The sequence below is a fragment of the Chiroxiphia lanceolata genome, chromosome 3, assembly GCF_009829145.1.
Source record: "Chiroxiphia lanceolata isolate bChiLan1 chromosome 3, bChiLan1.pri, whole genome shotgun sequence".
NCBI lineage: Eukaryota > Metazoa > Chordata > Aves > Passeriformes > Pipridae > Chiroxiphia > Chiroxiphia lanceolata.
This window is the reverse complement of record NC_045639.1, coordinates 83284397-83308135: the sequence shown is the minus strand read 5'-3', so window position 1 is coordinate 83308135 and position 23739 is coordinate 83284397. Positions and strand designations below refer to the sequence as shown.

At 40.9% G+C, this 23739-nt stretch overlaps 2 protein-coding genes across 2 annotated transcripts in view; both read left to right on the top strand.

Annotated features, from left to right (window-relative positions):
• The first annotated feature begins 1330 nt into the window (after positions 1-1330).
• Positions 1331-23410, top strand: LOC116784060. Its single transcript, XM_032682238.1, has 5 exons — positions 1331-1949; positions 4674-5027; positions 16945-17027; positions 22450-22838; positions 23050-23410. Exons 1-5 carry the CDS (start codon positions 1343-1345, stop codon positions 23408-23410), a joined length of 1794 nt encoding a protein of 597 aa, XP_032538129.1. The 5' UTR covers positions 1331-1342.
• BCKDHB (branched chain keto acid dehydrogenase E1 subunit beta) overlaps positions 22727-23739 on the top strand; it is a 117408-nt gene continuing 116395 nt past the window's right edge. The window contains 1 exon segment of the mRNA XM_032681735.1: positions 22727-22843. The gene's annotated coding sequence lies outside the window, so the exon portion shown is untranslated.

The window sequence follows — 23739 nt, the reverse complement described above, 5'->3', positions numbered from 1 at the left end:
TTAATGCTCATTTTTTGTTAAGATGTGCTAAGAGCTCAGATGGTAGGAATACATAAATATTATGCTTGATGAAAAAAACTTAGTACCTCTTCCTCTGTATAAAAGCAAGTGAGAGAGTGTGAAGTAACAAAAACTTGAAGTATCAATTTCTTCTCATCTAGGCTGAGTTCCTTTTGTTCCTGCTACTTAATGTCCCCTGATGTTCACTGAAGAGTCCTGACAATTCAATCATTCAGCTCTCGCTTTGCTACAGAAGTTCACACATGCAGCAGTACAAAATGCCATTTTTTTCTTCATTGGTTTGTATGAGGAATATTTAATTACACAGTAAGTCTGGGAGAAGTATTCTGAAATAAAGGAGGAAACTGTACTGGATGCCTTGGATTGTCTTATTCTACATCGATGCCAGATGCCCAGGCTGCTCAGGGAAGTGGTTGAGTCACCATTCCTGGAGGTACTTAAAAGACATGTAAATGTGGTGCTCAAAGACACGATTTAGTGGTGGACTTGGCAGTGCTGGGTTAATGTTTGGACTCGATGATCTTAAAGATCTTTTCCAAACCAATTGATTCTATAATTCTAAGTCCACATGTTCTGTGTTTGAAATTATCATTTTTGAAATGCAAGAGATAACATTGTCATGAGCTATAGCAGCTGACCTTCTCTGAAGTTTCTCTCAAATCTCACAGAAATATGAAACAATTCCTAAACATGGGATTTCCAACCCCGGGACACAGATGTCACACATCCTGTTAGTTACAGTGTAAAGAATGAACACTATTAAGTGCTCTATGAAAAATAATGGTAAACATCCACAGCATCTTCAGATGGCTCCTTTAAACAAGAAACAGAAGTGCCTGGTGACACAGCATCATTTGTAAGTATAAATGCATTCCTGTGCCCTCAGGAGCATTAGTTAGTGGGCAATGTCAGTGTACCAATAAAAACATAGACAACTTGCTCCTTCTTCACTTTTGGTGTCATAGTTTTTCCCAGGCTTCCCCTCAGGGGCAGGCTGTATGTGTTATAGAGCTGGCAAAAGGCCACTGCCTGGTGGCAGCAGGCCAGGGGCAGCCTGCCTGCACTGGGGCACCATGGTAAGTGATGCCTGTGCCCTCAGCAGGTGTGAACCCTTCTGCTGGCCCAGAGTTATGGCAGCCCAGTGTGGTACCAGCAGCCGGCAGCCCCGCCTCATTCGAAACAGACTGGTGCAAATAAAGTTCGAGGTAACTTCACAGATCAGGTCATATTACTTTTCAGCTGCCTGTGTATATAAAAAACATGCACTGCCTCACTGTGTGGCAGAAATGCTCTCTCCTGCTGTTGATGCATAGCTCCCCACATGCTGTTTCCTGTCACAGGGAACTCTGGCTCTATGGCTACCAAGATCCCACATAAGAAATGCAGGAAATGTCAGCATGAGACACACCATACTAAGAGCATCCTGTGCCAGATCCTTAACAAAGAGTATGGAAGTGAGACCAAGTGGCACCAGCAGCATCACAGTCCCCACTGCTCCACAGGAATCAAGGACTGCTGTTGCTTGGACAGGAGAAGAGTTGTCCTGAAAACACCAGAAGCCATGTGCAGAAGAGCCTCTGGAGTGCTCTTGAAGACTTCAATTTTTATTAGAAACTTGCCTTCTTTTTATCACATGCCTTTGGATGATTGGCTTGTTCTCATACAGCAGAACTGGGCCCCTCTTTTTGTCCTGGGCATGGCACAAGAAGGGGTGGATTTTGATCTGAGAGAGATTTCAGTCCCTAGTTTATTGAAAAAAATCCTCCTCAATCAGTCTTTGACAGCTAACAATGATCTGGGCAGCTCATCACCAGGAGCATCTTTGGCAAAAGTTCAGAAGATGAAGAATCTCTTGTGGAAATGCTGGGACCTGGACATAAGTGCAAAAGAATATGCCTATCTTAAAGGAATTATTATTTTTAATTCTGGTGAGTCCTCCTGAAAACTACATAGATTATTATGGGCTTAGAGAGACATTTGGCTTTTTAATTGTATATAGACAAATGTTTAGTTTTACTCTTGCCTATGAATACAGCTAAATTTCTCAAAAATCCATATTCCACAATTTAATGACTTTTCTGCCTGAAGTGGTTTATTTCAGTACCTTGGCTGTGTGCAGTAGGTCACCCACTGTAGGCCAAAACAGCTTCTATTAGACAAATTTTAAGTCATAAATAATTAACAGTGTCACTTCAAACTGATTTTCAGTTCAAAGGTAATACAGCAGCCTCATCCGTAGTACTGCAAAGGAGAGATGGTACATGGGTACACAATGTGAGTACTGGAAGTATTTTAACAAAGACTTCCTCTGTAATAAGAACTCTGGAGAAGATAAAATAATCCTTATCAAGTGATTTTCATCAATGAGGCAAAAGGATGCTGCGTTGATGTTACACAGCTTTTATTTATTTATATTCTTTATTTATATAATTTAATATCACTACACTCAAAGCCTGCAACAGCAATCATGGAGCAAACTAAAACTAGTGATTGCATCCTCTCATTTCAGATGCCAAGTTCAGGCTCTTTAGGAAGGAAGGTTTCCTCAGTCAGCACCATGGAGTGCATGAGTCATTAAAAGCTGAGCTCTAAGTACACTAAAGTAAATGGAAAGACTTACTGACTCCAGCCTGCTCTGGCTCAGATCCTCAGCTCCTTCCACAGCAATCACTGCTGTTGGCTGCACTGTCAGCAGTGTGCTGTACTTCAGACTGCACCAAAAGGATACATGAATGCTTCAGTTATTCCATTATATTTCTTGTGGTGAATGGTTTATAGGCTGCTCAAAAGCTGTATGACTTTATATTTGTTTCCAATGGGATTCAGATTCTGACTTTTGAGGTGTAATGTCATCCAGATGTTTGGTATTGCCTTGTGTGTCTGTGCTGCACCATCGAATCAGTGGAGTTTGTTTCAGTGCAAGTTATTTTGTCGTTTTTTTCACAGTAAAATCAAGCTAAACAAAACCTCCAGCTATATCCAGGGGGATGCTAAGAAGAGAAATGCCTCATCTGCAGCAGCTTACACAGTTTAACTAGTAGGCATTTTTATTATCTCTGTGGGTAAAATGAGATTTTCACTTGAGGAGAAAGCAGCAGAAGCAGGGTTATGTTCTGGATTTCTGCCTCCTATGGCCTGGTGCTTCTCTAGGGTGCTGTATGAGAGGGCCAGCAGCCCTTGATGCTGTCTGCAGACACATTCCAGTGTTTCAGGAATGTCACCTAGCTCATAGGTGGGATGAACCCGTTCTCTGGAATATTTCCCCACAAGCTGCCGAAGACAGCCTAGAGAACTTCTGGTAAGCCTAGACTGACTCTAGATGAAACAGTTACAGTCTAACTCCGAGCTGAAACAGGTACTCAGGGCTTATGCACAGCCCCAAACTGCCCTTTGCTGCAAACAAATCTGTACAGCTGTTATTTCACAATTACTATTTTTAAAAACTTTTTAATACTTTCCACCAAACTCAGAAAATATTTTCTACACACATGCAGCACATTTTCAAACTTTTCAAGTTTTGGTGTGATGTTTGGCAAAATGTTAATATTCTGCAGGCCTCAGTTCTAAGAGGATTTCAGGAAGCCACCAGCAGTGACAATGGTAAACCCTTTCTTGGATCGTGAAGTACCTCATGAGGGCTCCCACCCTGAATGTTTTACTTCTGTTAGGACCACCAAAACTGATTGAGGCAATGGGGAAGGGCCAGATACAAAGCAGTTAAGAGCTGGGTTATGAGTTGGAGTTCAACAGGACATCCAGGCATGCAGCTGTAGCAGCCATCACTGGGATAAGAAGTATGACAGGTATGACAAAGGTTTGCTTCTGCCCTGGCTGATCTCTTGTGGCACAGATGTTGTACTTACTATCATTAAAGAAGTTCCTTTTTTGAGAGAGTGGCAGGCAGCATGATGGAATGTAGGTTCTACACTAGAATCATAGAATGGTTGGGGTTGGAAAAGACCTTAAAAATCATCTAGTCCAACCTCCCTTCCATAAGCAGGGCCACTTTCCACTAGATCAGGTTGCTCAAAGCCCCAGCTTGGCCTTCTGGTCAACTTCCAGAGTTGTGGCATTCACAGCATCTCCGGGCAAGCGGTTCCAGTGTCTCACCACTCTCATAGCAAAGAATTTCTGCCTAATACCTAATCTAAACCTACCCACCTTCTTTCAGTTCAAGGCCATTAACCCTAGTCCTATCACTCCATGCCCTTGTAAAAAGTCCCTCTCCAGCTTTCTTGTAAAGCCCCTTTAGGTGTAGGAAGGCTGCTATAAGGTCTTCCTGAAGCCTTCTCCTCTCCAGTATGAATGACCCCAACTCTCTCAGCCTGTCGTCATAGGAGAGGTGCACCAGCCCTCTGATCATCTTTAAGTCCCTCCTCTGGACTTGCTCCAGCAGGTCCACATCCTTCCTGTGTTGGGTATTATTGCAAAGCCAGATTTTAATATAACAGGCCAGATTCCTATGTGCTTATGATGCTGCTCAATGCTCCTTCAAATTATTGAACTACACGTATCTTCTTTTAGGAAAAAGTGTATTTAGGAACTGTTTATTTTTCTATAGAGAAAGTAGTTCTATAAGCCAGAAATCCATTGAAGGGCTTAGAACAGAAATGTATACTCAAGATTTGCTATTTTACTTTTTGTTTTGACAGGACGCTGTGTCCTAAAATGTCTCCCATATGTACAAACACTGCAGCAGGAAGCTCAGCAAGCCTTGATGGAGTTTGTCTCAACAATGTTCCATGGAAACCTGGGCAGGTTTGCTTCAATTCTTCAGCTGATTGCCTCTCTTCGAGACATTGATGCAGATGCTATTGAAGAGCTCTTCTTCAGGCCCCTCCTAGGAGAGGCCATCCTAAATGTATTACTTCTAGAAACACTATATATCAAGCCAGACCGCCTTCGAAAACACATGACATCTGAGCTCTCAAATACCTATTTTGAAGAGATGAGAGGTTATTATGAACTAAATAAACACATTTCAAACAAATCATTGATGCATCTTTGTAAGCCATATTTTTTTTTGTACGAAGTATTTTTTTAACATTTTAGAATTAAAGCAGAGAAATCTAAGCATTTCATGATTCTGTGTGCTTTCAAAAATCCTTAGTTTAAAGTAATCAAAGACTGCCTAGGAGCACCAGCATACTTTCCAGTTGTGCTAGGTTCAACCATATTATTTCTAGTGAGCATTTTTACAGCTGTTTATACTATACGCTTTTGGCTTTACAGAAGTTTTGGCTTTCAGGAGCAGGGGCAACGGTAAATTTTATTCAGTTGATGATGAATAGATACATAAAAGGTTGGTCAATGGTAAAATCAGTATAAATCCTTCCTTTTCTTGGGATGTCAGTCCCCGATCCCAATCCCCTTTTTGTTCCACTGAGAACTCTAATCCCTTGGCTGTAATTGCTTGATGGACCTCCCCCTCACTAACTGCTTTTTATATGTTCTTTTCTAAGTCTTGCAGTAAACTGTGGGCATTAAATCCCTCTCTCATTATTTACAAAGTTCTTCCCTAAGTAAGAAACTGAACAACATGAATAAAAAATTTGTTGACTAGACAAAAAAAGCCGTTGTTCAGGATTGTTTCCAGGATAGTAATAACAAAGGCTGAAAGCTAGTGTGTCATGCCATAAACAGCAAAAGTAATGTAGCCTAGTTTCTTACATATTTACGACCTTTTTCCTTTAGCCCTCCCTGCATCCTTTTATAATTACCTTCACTTCTCTTCGAACAGATGTCAGATGTTCCTTGGACAGCAGAAATGCTAAAATATGGTTTCCCACAGATGTGTACAATCTGTTCCTCCACCTCTCACTGCAAGAGTTCCACGTCTCCACCTCCAAGTACACTACAGCATTCCGCTTAACATCTTGCTGTTGCCCATCCATCTGGCTGGGGAAGAGACAGCACGTGTGTGCTGACCTGTCATCTGTCAGGATAAAAAAACCATTAAGCTTAAACTTTAGCTGTCATAATGGAAGGTATTTGAATCCCTTACCTGTCCCATTCCTCTGCAAATAGTTTCCATGAAACTTAGAGGAATTAATTTCTGAGTTTTTTCAGTAGTAGGTCCAATTTAGTTTTGTTTGGCAAGGGGTGTCAAATTCACCAAATGGGTACTGACAGGCAGGTAGACAGACAAGAGGACAAAGAGTATGATAGCTTAATGCACACTGCCTTAGAATGTCAAGCTAAAATCATAAGAAAACTCTATTTATATATATGTATATATATATACAAATGGACATCAACAGAGATGGATGTTCAAAGGACTTTCTTTTAAAGTCAACCAAGGAAAAAAGAAGTTCAAAAAATAATAAGAGTTTACTACCTACCAGTTTTGACAAAAGGCTACACATTTTCCCCCCACTTTGGTAATTGAGGAATAAATTGTAGAAATAAGGGGAAAAAAGTAAACCCCAAACAATATAAACCAAGTCCCTGGGTACTTGTGATCATGGAAGTAACAACCTCTACAGTCAACAAAACTCACCTTCTTATATTACAAGCTAACCAAACCTTTCAGAAGTGAAGCTTTTTGGACAGATATTTTCCATGGAAAGCCCTCAGAGCAGAAGTTTTCAGCAGGGTTTTTTGTTAAAATGGCTCAATAGCGTTGCCACAGACCAACTGGTGCACGGTAACAGGATATTCCATGTTTAGTTATTTGTGATACTGAATAAAAACATTAGTTCAAGACATTTGATTTTTGTCTGTTCTTAAAATTTAACCAAGCAGTATACATCCAAAAATGGTATTTGTACATTTGGTATCAACAATATCATTTGGCAGTAGACACACAAATTTCTCTCTCTCAAACACCTCCCAAGTCCTTACAACCTCTACAACAGAGCTTCTACCTCTACAACAGATGCTCCACTTGCACAATGAAAGTGCAGTGCAGGTCCGGGCGGAAGGAGCAGGACCCAGCTAGCCTTGCACATGTAGCAGCTTCTGCAATGGGAATGGGAAGAGGATCTCTGCTCTGATCTCAGTGCTCCCATTGCTATTGTGAAGAGAGCAGAGAGGGAAAGAAATACCCTCAGCTCAATGGGAAGAGTGAGGAATTTTAGACAGAGGTATAAAATACAGAAAACATGCAAAATGAGAAACAGTCATGGAGGCTTAGAGAGAGGAAGAGCAAGGGAGATCAAAAAAGGCAGGAGAGGGGGACAGAAGTAGCTTATTAATAGAGCTCATTTCTGTGTAGAGTCCAGCTTACTTTCATAAGCCAAAGTCCTGCTTAGTGACTCATCAACAACCTGAACCCAGGACAGGGCTCATGGTTCAGTAGCCTGAATTTCAGACTACTGAGAACATATCAGACAGTCTCTGTTCCCAACTTTGCTTCTTATCAAAATCTACTGCAAGGTGTTTGACTTTATCTGTAAGATATACAATGGCTTCAATTCAACTCTCCTTGAATTGGAGGGCACAATGCCAACAAGTTCCCATGGCTTGGCTCACCTGGAAGATAGGGCTGTATTCGCTGATGGCTCTTAGCCTGGTGTGTGTCTATGTAACCAGCTGTCTGAAAAGAATGCCTAGCACTCCACAGTGATGATCACAGTCAACAGCTTGGGTTTTCAAGATGATTTGACCTTCTACCGTGAAGGCAAACACCAGGCTTCAGAGGGAACTCCCACAAGATCTGATACTCATGGACCTCACCTCACTGTTCTCTGAATACAAGATTCAGTCCTTCAACATGTCTTTAACAAATCACATCTTTAGTCCTTATGCAATTAAAAACCTCAACAACTTTGAGCTAATGCTCTATGTAAGCACTGTCTTGCTGAGGACAGTAAGAATCTGTATCTACTGTAAATAAACTGCGTATGAAGGTGGAGGCTATGCAGGTACAAGAAACAGGCAGGAACAGGTGAGAAGAGGGATCATGAGCAGAGGTTAGGAGCAAAAGCAGGAGCTTTCCCTGGAAGGTGGAAAGGCACAGCACAAGACAGCCTTTAGAAGCCAGTGGAAATAATGCATTGGAATGAAGAAGCAGAGACAGAAATGAACAGAAGGCAAAAGGAAGACAAGGGAAAATCCTTGCTTCCCCCTCCTCCCCGCAAAAAAAAAAAAAAAAAAAAAAAGAAAGAGAGAGGGAGAGAGAAACAATGAGGAAAGAAAGGCTTGTCACCACTTATTTTAGCTTCTGGAATTGAAACCAGAAGCACTGTTTCTCCAGCTGTGGAATCCACCAACAATGTGTATCCATCTCCCTCTAGTGCCCAGGAGACGACAGTATCGCCGTCACTTAGTGTGTGAGCTTAGCTGATGGAAACCTGCCAAATAAAGTATCTAGTGCTGTTGATGACCCAGGCAGAGCTTTCACTCAGAGACATCTTTCCTCTCCCGGTTGCTGACTTGTTCAAAATAGTGTACAATATTTGTAAATTGTTAGAAGAATCTACATTTGCAAAATCAAGAATGAAAAAGTAAATTCAGTTTACTTGCGAAATCTTACTCCATACTTCTTCTGGATATTATCACAAGCTCTTTTAGTGATCTGATTACAAACTCCTGTGGTTTCCCCTCAGGACTCCATGCCTTACTTGGAGCAAAGAATGGCCTGTACCGGTGGAATTTGTTATGACTGTGCAATGGAGGAGGCTGCTGTTGCCTAAGGCTCAGCTGCTTTTTTTTGCAGCACTAACATTGCAGAATATGGATTAAAATGGATCTACAGTGACAGAAGCAATGCTCTTACAGTTAAATTGGACAAATGACACCTTACAGAGTGTGGGCCAGCCAAGCGAATTCAGGTGGCATTATTCCAGAGTGATAGTGTCCCAGAAAAAGGCTGTAACTAACAGCGTTAACTGGAATAAAAGTTTTTTGTTTTTCACAGTGGCAAACACAAGGCCTGGGAAATGGTGGTTTGCAGAAGTCACTAGGGTCTCACAGTTGCAATCCAGGTCCCAATAGGCTGTGTCTCACACTTCCAAAATAATGCATAGTGCTGTAAGCACAAAATCAGTCTGTGCACACTCAAAGTTCAGGGAAGCTTTCAACAACTCTGATCTTGACACTTTCATTCCTCTTTTGTAAAAGGAAGTGGGTATAATATTACCTCTTTTTGTGACACATCTTTGAAGATAATAATCGATGTTTGTAAAGAGCTAACAAATACTGTACTTGAGCACATTAGAAAGTCACACTGAAAATTAATAAATTCAGTATTCTATGATATATTCAACAGCACAGACTAAAATAATGCAGAGGCTTATGCATTACAGGGAAAGGATAAAAAGAGAAGATACTGAAGAGTAAGATTTAGTAAGCACCGAGTAAAAATAACATGTCATTTGCTATGGTGGGACCCACCTTGCGAGCGAATCACTTGCACTCTCCCTAGAGCACAGAGAGAGGGCATGCTCTGAGGGAGGTATGCCTCCCTTCTCTCATACTTACCTTAATTTTGGATGAACCACACTATTAATTGCTTTACCTCTGCCTATTGATACAGCTAAGGAACCCACCTGACTATTTGTGATTCATTGTCCAACTTTCAGATGGTAAAAGTGAGATTAATCCCACCTCTATGACGTATACAGAAATGTTCTGGATCTGGTTTGCACCTGCAATATTAACTTCAGCATTTTCTAATTAACATTAGAAGCATGCTTGGATTTGCAGTCCTGGTCTTTAAACAATATGTTTTAGACTTGTGCTTTAACCTAAAGGTGTATTTCTAATTAATGAAACCTGATATAGGCTTGGAAAGAAAAATAGTTCTCTGATTTTATTCACCTGCCCAGAAATCACTAAAAAGACACATATAGGTCATTCTTCAGTCTATGTCCTATCTATATCTGTATCAATATTCCTATGCTGCTTCTTTTTGTTTGTTTGTTTTTCCAGTGGAATGCCTTTTCTACCTCTTTTGTAGAAACAAAGCTACTTCATTCAAAACCTAAAATTTCACTTTTGTTAGAAAGCACTTGTAAGTCATACTCTCAGTCTTAGACACAATTTAATTTGCAGACAAGCCACTATTGTAGGGTATGGGTACGTGAAAAATGCAGTTCTGTACTTCATATTAATATAGGTACACATGGAAATAAACATATGCCCCATTTCTACCACAGGTCTGTTGATAAAAGCAGCCTAACTCAGGGAAAAAAATGGAGACAAGTTTCTATAATAAATTTATAGTCTAAAGAAGCTTCAGTTCCTTTAATGACAAAAAAAAGGATCTCATTGAAGCCAGTGATACCAATTGTACAGAAATCCTCAATCTTTCCCAGTAGGCCAGGAGAGAGGAGGGTGAGTCAGTAATTCAGTTTTGCTTGGGCTTGTTATCAGCTGTTGCCCTTATGAGGTTGTGATTTGGAAAGTACAAGTTGTCATTCTTACTGTGTTCTCTCTCTCTCTTTCTCTGCCTGGGGGGGTAGCAGAAATGTTGCAAGATGAAGCACTCCACACCTCAGCTAAGATAAGAACATCTTCATCAAAGGAAGACATGGCCACAGCTATCTGCTAGCAGATAATCTCAGGAGCCAAGAATGCAAAGCTTCAAGTAGCGTGGGAATGGTCCCATTTCAGTCACAGCGGAAACAGCCCGACACACGCACACTCACAAACCATAGATTTTTACTAGGAGGGCAAAATGGAAATTTAGTGTGAAAAATAAATGTCTTGTTTATGCAAATGACCACACAGTGAAGGGTCTAATAATCTTTCCCTATCAGGCTCTTATTAGCAATTAAAAATAATCTGTCATACGCCTATAATAGACAAACATTTGCTTCCAAATATACAAGCATCAGTCAGTGCATTGGAACATGATGCAGTAGATGGCTGTGATCACTGCAGCATGAGCAGGGGGTTGCAGCTTCCGGGAGCACGACGTGAAGTATGACAGACAAGGAAAGGATACTCTAATCAGGAGGAACCATCTCCACCGTGCAGTGTTGTCTAAGAACTCAGCACAACTGAGGGGAGGGCAATCAAAGGTGTACGAGTAAGGTGCCACTACTGGTGACATGGTACACAATGTTGGTGTGTCAGACTAGTCTGCCCCCAAACATCACATTGCATACAGGAGTGACCACAGAGATTTTGCATGCAGTTCCTGAGCATGCTGTTGGATGGCAGATGTTGCTACTACATTTCTTCCAAGATCTTGAGTCCCCTCAACCCAGCTACAGTCCCTGCACCCCTAATCTAAGTAGTTTTCACACTCCTCTGAGGCACTGAACATGTGAGCCCTGCACAGCCTTCTGAGGGTGTATGGATAGGTGGGGACTCCCTCGCCCACACTCCAAGTTAGGCAAAAGCAAGCCAGTTCAGGTCTGAAAGTCATGTATTTCCACAGATTTAACAACTTGGGTACAGCCCTGGGCCACTCCGGATACACAGATTCCAGAGGTGGGTGGCATCCAATTGGCTTGGAAAGTGAGTGAGGCAAATATATGTCTGTCTGCACCTGTCCTGGTCAATATATATGAGTCAATAGCATCATTATTAGGAAAATAAGATTTGGGCAGGGACTAGGAAGGTCCTCCTACAACATCCAATCTGGTCTCACTCATCATGGATATTGATCTTGTACATGATTGCATCCCAAAATTTATCAAGCTCCACCTGATGATAATCTAGGATGTATTTGCATAGCCTATACATAATGGGACAGAACCTCCTGATCTGATGGTTAGGAACTTTCTAATTCCAGAACTTTCTAATTCCAATTCTACGTTATTAACAGCTATTATATGCACATTCTTTCTTGTACCAACATCAATTCAAATAGCTTTTCTCACTCAATGTGTTCATCCAAGATATTTATAGACAACAGTTTTGTCCCATATCCATCTGCCTCTGTCAGCCCCTCCTGCCATCCCTACTCTGATAGTTTTCAACTTCTGGTCACATCTCATTCTCATTTTTGACTGATGATCTAATATTATGCTCACTTGACCTGCTTGAGTCAGAGGATGAATCTCTCTGTTACAGAAGCAAATCTCAGATTTGCTCCCATCTGTTCTATCTTTCACCTGGAGGTCATTTTGTTTCCTGTTCTATGTCAGTATCATATAAGGCTTCATTGCTCTGTCTGAGACTCCACCTCTTAGCTATCTCTACCATATCTTCCTCTCCTCTGTTGCAACTGGTTTCCCTAATTCTCTCTTTTGCCATTCCGTCATCTGCCTGCTTTTTCACATCACTTTCCATTAGCGAAAATTTGCAATTTATTTCTCAAATTATTCTTCTTTATCAGTTAGTCTTTTTATTTTGTTCTGCAGCTGCATCCCTCTTCCTCTCTTACCCTTCAGGTTAGTTTGCTAAATTCCAGCCTTAAAGAAAAGATGAAAATTCTCAGACCTCCTCCTACAAATTGCTACACAAGCCACCCTAGCTGTTGTTTGTTTTGGGCAAGTAGAGCATTGCTTGCAAGAGTAATTTTTCCTTTGGTCTTGCCTGTAAGAGTCTTTCACAAGAAGCTGAATATGTGCAGTCGTAGGCAGTAGCTTTAACAATACATATGAAACCATCAGTAGGTCTTGTACCACCTCTTGGCACATTTGAAGGAAAACAACCTTAGGCATTCTTCTACTGCAATGTAAATCTTGCAGACCAGAGCAAAACCACTCCTGTTTTCTATCTCATCCTACTTCTTGTTATCATCTTCTCAGCATGCTAGGGAAAGTGTACTAAGAAAGCATACTTTTTCCTTTCCACTAATCTCACTTCTGGGTGATGTGAGAAGCCTAGCAGAGAAGACAGAGTAAGATGTTAGAGAGCATGAGTCTTCACAAATTCATCATATGCCTAGGAAATACACTTTGTTCTGTTGATCTCCTGAATGTTTAGACTTTTCCAACTCACCTGTCCTGCTTGAGATCTCTCTTTCAAAGGAAACTTTTCATTCATTAATCTGAGTTAGTTCAGACCAATGGTTTTCCTCCTATTTTACAGTGCAGTATTATCCCTTCTTTGCATTCTGAAATATATTTAAGTTACTGAGAGATCCTCAAAAGAAAGCACTGGAGAGTACAAATTTACAGTTTATTACATAGACATTTCAAGAAAAACAAAACCAAACTGTTCGATGCTTTCTCTAAAAAGGAGATGACGCAGAATAGAAATAATTTTTTTTTCTTTTTGTGCTGAGGTCGATAATTTTTCAAGTTCTTGTCTTTGTTACATCCACCTCAGAAATTAGATGGAAGACAGAAAATCCTGCAAAGGGTGCTTAACTTTGTCCTCGTGGACACAGCTCAGGAGAAATCAAAAAATTGTTTGTGTCCACTCTTGCAAACAACTGTAAATTCTAAGGGGGATCCAGTAAGACCGAATCTTGCTTAGGTCCTTGCATTCTTAAAATATCTCAGAATGTGTGTATCTTCTTCTGGGGCAGACTTTCACATCTGATTGTAAAACAATGAAAGGACCAAAGGTACAAAAGGAAATCTTCAGGATATGGGCTCAGCTGAGTACACAGCTCTTGACATTTCTGATAAAACTGTGAAGAACATAAGGAAAACAGACCGATAACAGATAAATAGTGTTTCCTAGCTTCAGGCATGTGGTAACTCACATTTGAATTATGCAGACTGGCAAGATCTTTCCTTTCTGAAGATCCAAATCTTCATGATACTTACCCGTGGTTTTAAAAATATAAGGCACAATAAGTGATCAACTTCATCTTTATGGTTGTTCCTTCCTTTCCCACAAAGATAAATAAATCATCTCTGCCCCAGACTGAACCAACAGCATTAACCAATGTACTGTTAGGCACTGTGAAAGCTCAGCAGCAGCATTAGTGTGTGCAAGCAAAGCTCATTGCATGTGTAATCCACTCCAGGGCTCACAGTGTGCTGAGGACTCCAGGGGCAAATTGTACTGTGCACGCAGCTCGCATTGCATGGCACTGCATGGCACCTACCTGTTCATGGCAGAGAGCCTGCACAGCTCCACTGAACACAATCCTCTCTGAGAAACACACTTGTTTAGTGACTCCCGTTTCTCATCAAAGACAGCAATTTTTTACTTTTGAGAGGCTCACAGTGCATCAGAAAAAATATTGCTTGCTTGGTTTCACACGGGATCCAAGCTCAACCTTCTAACACACTGCAGCCCCTCTCCCATGATCTCCAGGGCTATGTTGCACCTTTCTGGGGAGATCCATGATCTAGACAGTTAAATGGTAGAAACAGGGTAGGGTGATCTATAGATTGACTGCTGGACTTATCCATTTGGAGTACCAATGTGCTATGGCTGACAGCATGCTGAATTAGATTCAGTCCTGTTTGACAGCTTTCTAAAATCTGTATCTATTATTTGTGAAGGAAACAAATCTCTGTTGAAGACGACCTACCTTTTATACTGACAGCCATGGTGGCCATGGGACTATGATATGCACAGGCATGGAGTATTTATATTTCAAAAGAATCTGATTTTCTGCAATCCAAGTTAATAGAATCTGTTGCTTAAGTCATCTTGCAGTACCATCATTATTATTGGGTTTGGCATTTTTAAACATAGAAGATTCATGTTCAGATACACAGTTTCCCACAAGATTGCCTATGTCTGAACTGTGTGGATACAACACAATGACTAAAATTCAAAGACTACAATACTGAATTCTAATTCAAGCAGACATGTAGACTTCATAAATATTGGGTTTAAAACCTGTGTACTTTCTGTCAGTGTTCTCAGGCAATGCCAAGACTGAACTGGGGGAACAAAGGGCTCCTTGCTTCCAGAGGCAGTTGCCTGGCACAAAAGACACACAATGTAAGTGTTCTGTGAGTTGCTACCACACAGTTTTCCATGAATAATGAATTTCAGTCTCTCTACTGTCACTCACGAAGTCACATTAAAACTGCATTGAGCTGAATTTCTCTGCATATCAGACTAATCAATAACAAATGAAGAAAATGTCCCTCCTGTGCTTTTCCTCCTTTCAAGTGTTAATTTAACAAGTGGGAATGGCAAACTGCAGCTGTATAATATTTTCTGGAATTGTTACTTCTTTCTTTGGCATGAGTTTATTACATAAACATATGGAAAAATCTGCTCTGGGACTTTCCATTTAAGCACATGTGACAATATGGTGCTGTTCCTACTGACAACACTAGAAAAGTTTGAGGGAATATGAATAAATCTCTTAAGGGCTATTCTTCCAAGGGACTTAATTCCATGTCTCTGGGAAATGCTGAGCATGGGTTTCCTTATCTCCTACAGAGTCACTAGTAGTGCAATTAACTTCCCAGACATCAATCATACAGTGAGTTATTAAGCAGACAAGTCTTGCCCTGTGATTCTTGCCACCAACCCTTTCACCAGTGACATCCACTGCAGCTCTAATACCAGCAACCACCCAGATTTAGAGAAACAAAAGTTGCTGGCAGTATAAATTCCCTATCTTTTTACATGCACCCACCTGTCTGTCAGACTGGGTATTTAACCCTTGTCAGTTCAATCTTGTACCTATGCTATGTAAAAAGTCTCTATTTATAGCTGGACCTAGACAAAAGCCTAGCCCTTACAACTAGTTTAGAACCAAGGCTCCCAAAAGAATAATAAACTTTCTTGCCTTCCACCAATGCCCACTGAATTGGACTAGCCTGGGGGCTAATTTCAGTCGGATTTAGCCTGACCAGAAGCAGAACTAAAAGTTAGAAGTAGTGATACAACTGCGGTGATATTTAATTTTTAAAGAACTCCCAATGAGATGAATATGCCTTGTTTTTTTTTTTTCTCATTTCACAGAAGGATTTCACAGAAGTGAAATCTGAAGCAGTTTTGATGAAAGCTATGAGCCCTGTTGGTAAGTCATTTAATAATTAACTAAACAAAGCTCTTGACAGTTCACAGTAGGAAATCTGATTCAAAAAGGGTGGAGAGAACAATCTGATAGATCTGTATTTCAAAATATGTATTTCATCAAATAAATCTTTATTGTTCCCTGCCACCTAATGGTATACATGAAAAATTACGAATCAGTAAGACAATACCCAATTTACGCTATTTCTAATAGACTTTGATATATTTATTTAAATATGGAGAAAGATGAAGGTTAGAGATAAAAATGTGAATTACTGTTACTGGCATTTTGTAAGATCCAGGCTGCCTAATTTAGTCTAAATCCTGGTGAAGCTGTATTTCTATATTAAATGCCCGTGCTGCCTATGGGTGCCACTGAAAACCTGTTACAAGATATTCCATTCATCTAAATTAAACTTAGGCAGAAGTTTGTCATATACTTATTTGAAACAATCTTTTGTATGAAAATTACAAAATATCAATGTATAGCATTGCCACAACCTACTTGTTTTTCTGAATGAGGCATAGAAATGTTGAATGGGTGTTGGATTTCCCCAGGGCCATATGAATTGCATGAGTATTAAGCATTCCTGCTTTTACTGGTGACCAAAAGAATTTGCAGGTACTCTGTGGTGAAGAAAATCTTTAGTCAAAAGATTTTCACATACACAGAAAGATACACTCTTTTAATGTTAAAATTAAAATGCACCTAGACATTTTTTGCTGGGATGAAGAAAACTGATTGGGTGAAGGAAAAGAGAAGTAATAATAAATAGCACAACCAGCTGCTTTATTTAAAGGTGGCTGCAGGTGGGTGATTGCCTTCGTGTAGACACCAGTGCCATACAGAGAGCAGCATCAGAATCTGAATATGACCTGAAACCTTTTTAAATTAGCCTATGAAAAAATACCTAGAACATCCTCTAACTGCACAGATGGTCAAACTAAAAGAAAAGTTATGTAGAAGGAAAAACCCCTGCCATTTGGATTAAATTTAAGTGAACTGACAGCCTGAGTATGGGGTTTTTTGCTTTTATAAAATTAGTAGCACAGGTGTCCCTAGAGTATGATCTATTTTTCGGTAGCTTTGAATATTCACACCCTGAATACAGTTGTTTTCAATCTTCTCACTTTTGACAGCAATGAAATGTGGGTCTGGATACTGCACTGACTTGTGCAATACCGCTTCTCTGGCTATGGATACTAGTGCAACAGATGGACAGGTGAAGAAAAGGAATTGATGTCTCCATACTTAATGGCACACTTTACTATTGTATAGCAGGAATAGGACTTTCACTTGTTCACTCGCTGGTGGAGTACCAATTCTGTATGTTGAATTTACAGAAATTACTATTAACATTATAGGGTGAGATTTGTTACTTTTGTAAATAATCACAGCTCCCACTCCTATCAGCAGCTCAAGGTCAGCTTGTGGCAAGGAGAACAGAATCTCATACACTGATTGAAACCTGTCAAACATGTTGCTTGGTACATATTTATCTCTAGGGCAGCACCTGCCAGCAGTAGGCAGAACACTGTGGAAATCTGTTGGGAACTCATGAGATCCAAAGGTGACTTCTTTAGATCACATGACTGTTACTTAAAGCCACCCAAACTGAATAAACCCATATCTTCTGACAAAAGATAATTCATGGACAGTGCGTTTTTCTTTCTATCTCCTTTTGTAACATTTTTCTAACTGTATATGTGATAGCTTTATGGGTTATTATAATTTAAATCAGAGCTGATTCTATTAGTCAATAAAATAACCAGATAGTGATCTAATAAAAATCATAGCAGAAAAATACGGAATTATGCTTACCTATAGAGGATGAAACAGGCAGCTCACTTAAAAAGACATGGGAACTACACTGTGCTCTAGGGGAATGAATGACTATGGGGAAGCAGCAAGGTTTTGGCTCAGTATGTCCTGACATAAGTTGATCAACCACATGTTTTTAACTTCACTGAACTTGGCTATACTATAAGCAGACACCAAAACTGACCACTGTACTGTAGTATATTATCAAAATATCAGGGAGATATCTCAGCATATTTTATGTATGATCTGAGGAGTGGATATGTTGTATCCTAAAAATCCTGAATACAGGACTTCTGTATATTTGCTTTTTGAACAATATATATGAAGAATCCATCACTCCACTTGTTTCTGAATCTGATTAAGATTTATTGGTGTACTTTCCTGATTGGTCAAATAGGAATTCTTGTTTGTTATTGAACAACAACAGATATTTTAGAACTGCAAGGTATTACTAAGATTATTTTAGTATGACTTCACCCAGTAGTTTTGCTATCAAGATCGTAACTTTTGTTTGAGCTACAGTACATCTTCTACAAAGAAATCTAGTTATTACTTGAAGAATGCAAGCAATGAGAATCCAGAATGCTCTCAGGTAAATTGTTCCTATATTTAACTATCCCCAGGATAGAAATGTGAACGTTATTGCTTGTGCAAATTGGACTTCATTATGACTTTTTTTGCATTAGAATTATGAGCTGTCAACTATTAGAAATCATTTCCCTGGACAGGTATTTCTAGGTTGAGTCACAGTAGAAAATAGAGTTAAATATGCTCTGTGGTTTCAAGGCAATTAAAACTGATTGAATTAAATAGCGGAGAATGGGATTCTCTTCCCGTAATTATGAAACACTAAAATGTCTTATTAAAAAAACTGAATAACATCTCTGTGGATAAACACTACTGTTTCTAGTCTTGATTCACTTAATTTTATGAATTTATCATGTAATTTTAAAATAGGACTGTCTTCAACTTGAGTGCAATCATTATGGTGCAGTGTCTAAAAATCTAAAAAGCAACTGCAGATAAAAGCTCAGTTACTATTTTAGACTGAGTGGGATGCACTCTCTTACCACAGAGGTGGGTCATATGTCAGAAGTAACTGGATGATTTCTGGCCTGGCATGCAAATGAGTACAAAACTACTCCATTAAATCTTCTTTTCCTTTTTTTTTCCTGCTCTCTGCCAGACTACAGCTTGGCTGGACCAGTGCCTCTGGTCTGCTTTTTATGAAAGTGTAAAATAATTTCTCTGCTAAATTGCAAAAGGTTCCCTGACATTTATAAAACCTAAGATGAAACCATTTACTTCTAAGTTCCATTGATCAAAACCATTACTGCTCTGCTCTTGTGCAGTTTGTCTTACTTGTTCTTAGGGGTAAGACAATCCTTTCTGTTCACAGGTCTAATCCGTACAGAACTGACAATGTACAGGTCAAATGTTACAACTTCTTTTCACGTATCCAAGAAAGAGATGACTGTCCCTAACCAGTAAAGTAATCCATTTGTCTGAGAAAGTAAGGATGGGAGAAAGCAGCTCCAAAGTACCAGTAAACTACAGAAAAAGAAGGACGAAGCAGATAACTAGTGTAGAAGTAACATAGAGGACAGCAATCAAAGCAAAAAAACGGCTGTAGTGCCAAAACATAGGGTTAGTATGACAAAAGTGCTTACTAGTAGCTCCTATAAGAGAGGGTGAATCAGCTAATCAACTGTTGGGGTGGAAACATGCTACAAAATTCTTTTAATGAACCACAGAGCAGTGAGGAAAACTTACAGCAGCTCTATACATGCCAGGCAGAATTGACAGAAAACCAACTATTCTTGAAGGAATGCAACATAAATCACCTGGATGCTTCCTCATCTACAGCAATGTAATTTAAATAAAGCAACATCCAGTGGGAAATGTGACGAGTTTAACGTTCAGCTGCAAGCTATGTAAAAATTTTGAGAGATTTTGGAACAGAATAGTAGACATGAAGCCATATGTTTATGTCAGAATCCAATACATGCAGTTTGCTCACAATTAGATTCATGTCAATCACAGGCAAAAACATGGACTTCAAAGGAGTTACATCTGATTGATGCTGGCATAAACATGGGCATAATCTGGTCCATGTCAATGTGATCTGTGATCATCAGATCCTCATTAATTGCTCTGCATGATTATTCAGAACTAATAGTAATCACTGCCAGAGTTTTTAATGGTTGTCAACAACATTCAGTGTGCACAATGACTAATACACAGATGGGGAATGTAGCTGATTTCAGCTCTTAAATGTCTGGTGTATAGATTTAACAGAAGTGACCCCAAGTGACTGAACAAATTCCAAATGAGAAAGCTGACTTCAAAGTGTAATTAAAGTTGCTTGAATATCATAACATATATCAGCAACAACATGGATATAATTATTACCCCATCAGAGCTGGAAAGACATGAATGCTAGGACTTATCTTTGCTAACATATTGGTCAGCCAAAGTACATTTGGATAAACCTCTTTGCCCACTTCTCTTTTTAGTACCAGTGCAAATGCCCAAGGCCATGTGGACAAATCATCTTTTGTACTCAAAAGACAATAATAATTTAGGTCTTAGTATCTCCAGATACTTTCTTCTCTTTCACCTAGGTCTGACAAGCAGGTGAACCCATCTTACATGTGGACTTACAGAAGTCCATCCTTCCATCATAAATGCTATAACTTCCTCTGTAACATACCACATGACCATTCTTTTCCTTTTCAAGTTCCATATATCACCGGGTGTAGGAGACAACAGTCACTTCAATCAGACATGAAGGAATATCCTTTATCTGCCTATGCTGAAAACTGAAGCATCTCCTGGAATATTTGACCAGGTCATTGCTACATTTTATAAATAACACAGCATAGCAAATATTAACTGTACATAAACTGAATATATCTTACAGTTTACAGTGTGATCTTAGCAATTCACAGATCCAACAACTGACATATAAGTAGTAGATTACAGACCTACATGTACAGTAATTACTTTCTATACTATTATTCTCCATTTATAAATTTTGCAGATCTGGCCACAGCAATGTGCAATAGAGCTAAATTCCTCCTCAAATACACTGCTTTCTGAAAGAAGCAAAATATTTCAAATAGTAAATTTGGATATTTGTGATCTCTTCCACTATTAGCCATACAAATAAATGGTTATATATCATTTGATGGTTATGATGTTTGCTAAACTTTTTCAAAGATCTATGTTTTGCCTTCCAGTGAAGCTGGAAGCAATCTCAATATTTGATATTTATACTCCTCTTTCATTGCAAAGATTGCTTTTCTATTGCTTATTAGAATTCTCACCACCTTTAGAAACAAATTCTATCTTTGTCTAATGGGATATACTGGTATATGTTAGAACTTGTTTATCTCATGATCTTGAGTACTTTCTCAGCAGTCTCTAAGGATAAGGGGCATGTTAAACTGCAAGTGAATGGTCTACTCATTTAGCAGCAGGATTAAGCCTTTCATTTTGCACAAATCTCAATGATTAAGAAATTCGAAATACAAACAAAAAATATTTTTTCACAAAAATACATAATAAAACAATAGTCTTCACTGAAGTGGTCCTGTGGTCATTACAGGGATACAGGGATATTCAGTAATGTCTTGGAACTCAGACAGAAAAAAAAAGAATATCTAATTGTGACAGTAATACATATTTCATGTTAGATATGAAATCCTGTATTCCAGTATTTAAAGCAAGGCCATATTCAGGCAGGGTTGAGCCCTGTCATTTGAAAGAGGTGATGCCATATACATATCATTCGAGTTTCTAGTTTCTTTCTCTGAGGTAAGGTTTAGAGTTCTTGGAGCAAGTGAAAATTTAAGCAGCATGGTTGGTCTTATAGATAACAACACAGACAACTCAAAGGGGCCTGTCACATGTGTTAGAGGCTGCATGAAAGGGGTTGATGAAGAGGCATGTGTATGGACAAGATGTGAAACACCGACAAAAGAGAAAGGATTGACGTGGAGGCAACTAAAAGATGTCCATGATGGATATAAGGAGGAAGAACGGCTGCAGAAGTAGAGCAAGAAGATTCACCTGGATAATGGGAGCATCTGGAGAAGGAATGTGAGGTGGTCACTTTGGTAAGGAGAACATGAGAAAGAATGCTTTTATAAAACCTGTCAAGGAAAATACGTACATATGAGAGACCATAATGTCAATAAAACAAATAATTTCACTAAGAAAATCTAATGAAGGTATTAGCAAGAGTGTTTGGAAAATAAGTCCTTGGAAAAAACTAAAAATAAGACAGAGAGTCAGGTTGGATGTGCAGTTGAGGGAGGTTTTGAGAGACAGAGTGGAACAAGTAATATCTGCAGGTCTATGAATTCTTTTTCTCCTTCCGGGCCACCTGCTGGGGGAGAATTTGAGGATTTCAGATATTTGTGAAGGGAGCCTAGAAGAGAAATGGAGGGAGTCTATTTACAGGACTATGCAGCGACAGGAAAAGACAGAATGGATTCAAACTGAGAGTGGTATTAGATTAGATATCAGGAAAAAATTCTTTACTGTGAGGGTGGTGAGGCACTGAAACAAATTGCCCAGAGAAGCTGTAGATGCCCCATCCCTGTCAGTGTTCAGGACCAGGCTGGATGGGGCTCTGAGCAACCCGGTCTAACGCAAGGTGTCCCTGCCCGTGGCAAGAGGGTTGGAACTACTTGATCTTTAAGGTCCCTCCCAACTCAAACCATTCAACGATTTCTCGATTCTGGGATGGCGACGCGACAACCCCAGTGGAACGAAAGAAAAGCGTTTAAAGGGAGAGGCGAAGCCTTTGGTTTCAGCCGCGGCTGTGGCAGCACCGCAAGAGCTACGACGCGCCCGCGCCGCTCACCGCCCCCGCTCACCGTCCCCCTTCCGCCTGCGCGGCGCACGCGCAGCAAAACCCCCGTTCCTCTCCCCCTCCTTCCCCTTCCACCCACCGCGAGACGGCCTCTGATTGGTCCGTCCCCCGCCCGCCGTGGCCAATCGGAAGGCCGTCCCGGGACCCCGCCTCTTTAGAACGTGCGGCGGTGGCGGCGGCCCCGGAGAGCGGCGTTGGGATGGCGGCGGCGGGGTGGGCGCTGCGCGGGGCGCTCCCTGCGAGGCTCTGGGGCCGCCTGTCCCCGCTGCCGGGCGCGCCCCGCCGGGCCGCCGCTCACTTCGCTTTCCAGCCGGACCCGGCACCCAGCGAGTACGGTGAGAGCGGGACTGGGCCGGGGTCCATCCCACGGGCCGCCCTCAACCTCGCTCTGCCGCCGGGTCCGCCCCGCCGCCTCCTTGGGGGACGCCTCCTCCCGGCCGCGACGGAGCGAAGGGAGGGAGGGAGAGGGAGGGAGAGAGAGAGAGAGAGAGAGAGAGAGAGAGAGAGAAGGGTGGGAGCTCCCCGCCTCCACCCCCCTTAGGCCGTGTGACCCCGCTGTGACCTCGGCGCTTCCAGCCCTCGGGTTTTCCGCGGAAGTCCTTGGCTGTGGGTGGGAAGGCCCCCGGGGGCCGCTGGCGGGGCCGCTGGTGCCTCGGGTGGTGAAACGTTTCGGGCGGTCAGTGCCAGACCTGCGCCAGGCCGGCCCCTCGTCTGCTCAGACCTGCGAGGCCTTCCCCGGCCCCTCTCCCAGCGATAACGCATCTGGCGGTAACCTACTCACTGACATCCTCCCCGAGCTTTGTACTGCCTACTTAGGTCATGACCGTGATAATAAACCTGCGGTGAATAAAGGCTGCTGTCCGATGAAAAGTTCGAGGTCGTCCCTGTGGTCACATGGTTGAGAGTAAACACAGATCACTTGGAAATGATGAAAGTTGCTGTTTTGACTTAACTTTTGAGATACATCCCTGCAAATGACCAGTGCCATGTTCACCTGGAAGCAGCCTGGCTGCTGCAGAATAGCTGTTTCTCTCACATGAATGTCACTGTCCTCTGGGAAGGTGTTACTCAGTTGGACATCTTGTAGTTGCAGCTTCATCGTGACTAACAGAGGTGGCTGAGAGTTTTCTCATCTTTTTCTATTAGTGATGAGGAGGTACAGGTCTCCAGGATGTCACAGCAGAAAGCTTGTGTGCTGCAGGCCACTGCTTGAGATGATGGTGAAGAAGTT

Coding starts and splice junctions, on each gene's coding strand:
- LOC116784060 (XM_032682238.1), top strand. CDS start 1,343: ATGCTGTTTCCTGTCACAGGGAACTCTGGCTCTATGGCTACCAAGATC. Junction 5,028..16,944: donor CAAATCATTGATGCATCTTT/GTAAGCCATATT, acceptor CACTTTTGACAG/CAATGAAATGTGGGTCTGGA. Junction 22,839..23,049: donor CCGGACCCGGCACCCAGCGA/GTACGGTGAGAG, acceptor CACCCCCCTTAG/GCCGTGTGACCCCGCTGTGA.